This window comes from Merops nubicus, unplaced genomic scaffold (genome assembly GCF_000691845.1).
Source record: "Merops nubicus isolate BGI_N331 unplaced genomic scaffold, ASM69184v1 scaffold22270, whole genome shotgun sequence".
NCBI classification, from domain to species: Eukaryota; Metazoa; Chordata; class Aves; order Coraciiformes; family Meropidae; genus Merops; species Merops nubicus.
The window spans coordinates 8,620-14,009 of record NW_008583903.1 but is presented as its reverse complement, the minus strand read 5'-3'; the positions used below and the strand labels follow the sequence as shown (position 1 = coordinate 14,009).

At 52.4% G+C, this 5,390-nt stretch overlaps 1 protein-coding gene across 1 annotated transcript in view; it reads left to right on the top strand.

Moving 5' to 3' along the window:
• Window positions 1–355: 355 nt before the first annotated feature.
• The window catches only part of WLS (wntless Wnt ligand secretion mediator), a gene marked incomplete at both ends in the record, with an annotated part of 13,318 nt that continues 8,283 nt past the window's right edge, over window positions 356–5,390 (top strand). The window contains 1 exon segment of the mRNA XM_008942594.1: window positions 356–628. Within this exon segment, the coding sequence (XP_008940842.1) occupies window positions 356–628 (273 nt within the window).

Sequence of the window (5,390 nt, the reverse complement as noted above, 5' to 3'; positions counted from 1 at the left end):
CTTGGCAAGTGGATTTGCCAGAGGGAGCAATCTGGAAGGGAGCACCCAGGGGGAAACGGTGCCAGTGACTTCCAGTCTCATTTTTGGAGTCGCTGAGGCGTGTGAGACTGAACCAGCACATCCTGGCTGCCTCACATAATCCTCATTTAATCCCACTACAAAGTCAGCAATGAGTCTGTAGAGGTAATAAACTTAATTACTTCACTGCAGGATGGAGGAGCTGTGAAGGAGAAGCATTGGAGGAATTTTTCAATTGCCTTCAAACAGCTGAATGCGGGGAGCTGCCTCTTTTGGTGGGGAAACCACTGTAAGATGGGTAAAGATGCTAAAAAATGTCCTCTTCTTCCATTTCCAGCTCCCAGCCCCACCACAGCCGTTCCTTACATGTCGGTGAAGTGCATTGATATGAGAAAAAACCACCACAAAACCAAGTGGCTGATGCCCTGGGGACCCAACCACTGTGAGAAGCTCAAAGACTTCGACGAGGCGGTGAGCAGGCAGATCGAAGCCAACGACATCGTCTTCGCTGTCCACATTCCCCTCCCCAGCAAGGAGATGAGCCCCTGGTTCCAGTTCATGCTCTTCATCATGCAGCTGGACATAGCCTTCAAGATGGACAACGACCTGAGTGAGTCCCTCTCTAGAGCTTGTTGGGAGATCTGCCCACAATCAGCACCTAACGTGCTGCTTTTAAGAGGTGCTTTTATTTTACGCCTTTTAAAAGCTTCAGTGCCCCCTCAGGGTGACACAGGAGCAGGTTCTAAAGGTGGGAATCCATAATGAGGTGTTTCAAGGTGTATCTTGGAGAGCAGATGGTGAGCAGGTTCCTTGTTTGTCCACAAGCCATCAGCAGCTACACTTCAAATCCAGCAATCCCCTTCCACAGGAAACACTCCTGGGTTCCTTGTGCTTCTTCAGGTTTCAAGTCACTTTTTGAAAATACTCCAGGATCCTGAGTGCAGAGCAACAGTTTGCAGTAGAAAATACAACCCAAACCTCTAAGCTTCTGCTTTCCTCCTGCTTCTACATGTTCCCATCCCCTGTGCTGGATCTTCACGTGCCTGGCTGGTTGAGATGGGGTTTGGTTGGGTGGACGTGGTGAAAGTAATGAGACTTTCTAAATTATTCTTAAATCTCTGCCCAAAAAATGCATTATATCAACACTTAAAATTGTTGCCAGCTTCCCAGTGCTGGAGACTTTAAACTGTGCAGTTCTGCTGTTTGCCAACCACTCTTGTGTGGAGAGTTTCCAAAGTGAAAATCAAAGTACTCAGTGAAGGCAACTAATGATCTGTAAGTTTACTTCAGGAGCTCTTAGGAAGGAAGTCTCATGTCTGAGGCTTCTAAACACAGGTTCCTCACTGGGCATTGGTTCACAGAACCCCAGCAGGGTGGGGTTGGAAGGGACCTCTGGAGATCATCTCCTCCAACCCCCTGCTCCAGCAGCTCACCCCCAGCAGGGTGCCCAGGATGGGGCCCAGGGGGGTTTGGGATCTCTCCAGAGCAGGAGACTCCACAGCCTCTCTGGGCAGCTGCTCCAGGCTCGGCCACCCTCACCCCAAAGAAGTTTCTCCTCCTGCTCAGGTGGCACCTCCTGGGTTCCAGTTGGTGCCCGTTGCCCCTTGTCCTGTCCCTGGGCACCACTGACCAGAGTCTGGCCCCAGCCTCTTGTCCCCCGGGGGCCCTTTAGCTCTTGCTCAGCACTGCTCAGATCCCCTCTGAGGCTTCTCTTCTCCAGCTCAGCAGCCCCAGGGCTCTCAGCCTGGCCTGGCACAGAGATGCTCCAGCCCCTCAGCATCTCCACAACCTCTGCTGGACTCTCTGCAGTAGCTCCTTGTCTCTCCTGAGCTGGGGAGCCCAGCACTGGACCCAGTACTCCTGAGGTGGCCTCCCAAGGGGAGGAGAACCTCCCTCAACCTGCAGATGGAAAAACCCTTTTAGCCTGGACACTGGTGGTATAAATTAATTGGGGAATGGTATAGGTGCAGGAACCATAGGAAAAAAAACTCTTGTTCCTGGATTCACTCTTAGTATCTGGAAGAAAATAAAATATGAAGTGTGAGAGAGGAATCCAAACCCAAAAATACCTTAAACTCCAAAATAATCCTGCAGAAAATCTACAAAATGTCAGGAGCAGCAAGGACAAGACTCGCTGCCTCTTGCTGGAAGCTCTACACCATGTGATGGGGCAGTGCAGGGAGCAGCCCTGGCTTAGAAGCTGGTCCTGGTTTGGGAGTGGACTAGTGAACACACAGTGGTAGGGCAGGAGGTCCACCCTGGTCACTGGAGACTGGCTGATACTTTCATGACAGCTTAGCTCCCTCCAGAACCTTGCCTGATCCTCATGGGCAGGTTCCTTCTTAGCCATTTAATGTCTCATCATTAAGATAAGCTAAAACTGAGATTGTATAAAGCTTATGTTATGTATTCTTATCCCTGTAATTATCTCTACAAGACAGAGAAGGTGGATTTAACTTCACTAAGGCCTCAACTTCTTCAGCTTCAATAGATGATGGTGTTTAGGGAAATAACCCTTTGTTCTGAGGCCTTTTGAAGTGCAACCACTGAGCTGGAGTTGGGAACTGGCTGAGCACCTGGTTGCTAAAATGCTCAAGAAGCTTTTGATAGTCACTTCTGTATGTTGAGGCTTTCCTTCAGGTTTGTCATGCTGGTTGGTGACCACGTCCTTCAAAGGTGGGCACTTCTCTTGAGGCTGAAAAGCAGAAGAGCTTGTCTTGGGCCACGCTCTGGGTAATAAAAGGCAGGTTTGGGGGTGAGCTGTACCCCAGGGAAAGACTCAGGGTCTGGTCATCAGCTCAGCAGCTGCTGGTGGGCTGGGTTCATGAGGCTCATTTGGAGACAGGGGACATAAATATTTAGGTTGTGGGCTTACTTGGCACATCTTGAAGGTGTTCTCTCAGTGACTGGGAGATGCTGTTTCCTGAGCTTTCTGCCAAGCTGAAGGCAGATGTAAGTTAAGTATAAAAACTAAGAAACTAGTGAGTAAGGTACTTCTTGCTTGCTTGTGTAGTAACAGAATTTTAAGGGATAAACCCCCAAAGTGGCCTGTGTCTCTCTGTATCTTGCTGCTAACTTTGCATTAGTGTCAAGAGCTTCATAGATGAGGTGATTGGGAGCTCCTCACAAGAGGCCATACAGAAGATGTGAAATAACCTCATTTCTTCCTGGAAATCAGGAGTTTGAATTTCTTCTCTCTCAAGCTTTGAGAGATGTTCATGCCAGCAGGGGCTGGTGCCAAACCAGGGATGGCTCCTGGAAGGTGTCCTGGCTGTGAAAGCCTTGGCCAGTCACCTCTAATGACTGTCCTGAAGTGTCTCAGATCATGTAGGAAAGCAGCACAGCCTGGCCACTACGAGTGCTGTTGTCTCCTGAAGAAGCTGGCCCCCTGAGGAGACCTCCCAGTCCCTGCTGGCTCCAGAAACCCAACAGCGTGGTCTGAAGGTGTTAAAGTGTGTGTGAGCTGTGGGGGATCCTGGGCTTGGCCTCTGGAGAGCCAGTCATCCATCTGTCAGCTCTCATCCAGCCAGTGAGGGCTTTCCTGGGTTGGGGGGAATGGGCAGCCCTGGCAAGGTGGGTGGCTGTGTTTAGTTTTGGGACCCCAGCTCCCAGAAGGACCTTGAGGGGCTGGAGCGTGGCCAGAGAAGGGCAACGGAGCTGCTGGGGAAGGGTCTAGAGCCCAAGTGTGGGGAGGAGCAGCTGAGGGAGCTGGGGGTGCTGAGCCTGGGGCAAAGGAGGCTCAGGGGAGACCTTCTGGCTCTGCACAGCTCCTGACAGGAGCCTGGAGCCAGGGGGGGGGCGGGCTCTGCTCCCAAGGGACAGGACAAGAGGAAAGGGCCTCAAGTTGCCCCAGGGGAGGCTGAGGTTGTCCCTGAGGAACAATTTCTTCCCCTGGAGGGTTGCCCAGGGCTGTGCCAGGCTGCCCAGGGCAGTGGAGGAGTCCCCACCCCTGGAGGGGCGTCCAAGCCGTGGAGATGTGGTGTGAGGGACACGGGGCAGGGGGGACCTGGCAGTGCTGGGGGAACAGTTGGACTTGAAGATCTCAAAGGCCTCTTTCTAACAAAACCAATCCTGTGACTCTAAGGTGCCCTGGGAGGCAGGAGAGCTGCCTGTAGCCTTGCTGGGGCTGGGCATCCTGAAGGGCCCTGTGGGACCTGCACTGTTCAGAGCAAGAACCAGCCTTTGCCACGTTGGCCTTGGGAACTTGCTGTGGACTTGGAAGAGGCAGATGTTCAGAACTGGTTTTGAAATTGCCAAACATCTGTTTCAAAGCTGAGCTGCTTCCCTTGTCTTTATCCTTTCACAGAAAGCTGGCAGGGACTTGGGCTTGCAGCTTCTCTTCCTTCAGAGGCTATTTCTGTGCCCAGGCTCGTCCTTTTTTGATGCATTGTGCATTCAATTATTAAAAAGCCTTTCCAGATCAAGGAAAAACACCAGAGAGAGAAATCATGGACTCAGAGAATGGTTTGGGTTGGAAGGGACCTCAAAGATCATCTAATTCTGCCATGAATGGGATGATATCAGGTTGCTGTAGCTGTACATCAGACCCAAAAGCTGAGGTGGGAAATCTTAATGGGTGGTGTGAGGATGGCAACATCTGCCTGCTCCTGCTGGGATGCCAAATGTTCACAGGGGACTGCAGGAATCCATTTGGTGCCTGCACAGCTCCTGGGCCTGCCCACCCTGCTGCCAACCATGTCCCTGCAGGAGCTGGGACCATTCCTGGAAGGAATCCCAGTGCCAGGAGCCTGCTTCTGAAGCTGGAGTGTTACTGGTGTGGGTTGGAGGAGCTCTGCCTGCTCACAGGGAGGACTGAGGCTGCTCACAGCCCAGCCAGGACCCTTCTCCTGCCCTCAGAGGGGATGGTCTTTGCTTCCAGGCAGGACATGTGGCCAGGCTGGCTCCTGGAGGCACCTCCATTCCCTGGCAGAGCAGGGCTGAGGCTGCCCACAGAGGGGGGGGGGTTCAAATCCCCTTTACCAGACAGGTTTATGCTGTTGTCTCCACGCCCTGAGCATCAGAGGCTCTTTAAAAATTAATTCCGCTCTGCTTCCACTGCTGGCACATGTCAGGGCCATGCTTCTGTGGGCAGAATACCCTGGAGGAGGGCAGGAGGACGTGCTGTGAGCTTGGAGGGGATTTCTCTGCTCTTGAGATGTGTTTTATTTATTGTTTGGCTGGCTTGCTGCCAGGGGTCTGGGCCCTTGGCATTTGGCAAGCTGCAATGTTCTCAGCAGGGAACTTCAGCCCTTCCCTCCCAGCTGCTTTGCAGCACCACCTGCTATGTGCCAAGGAGTAATTCCCTGGTGTCCATCCCTAGCTGGAGCAGGGACCTGGAGCTGCTGGTTCCTGGAGTGCCACAGGCTTCAGGA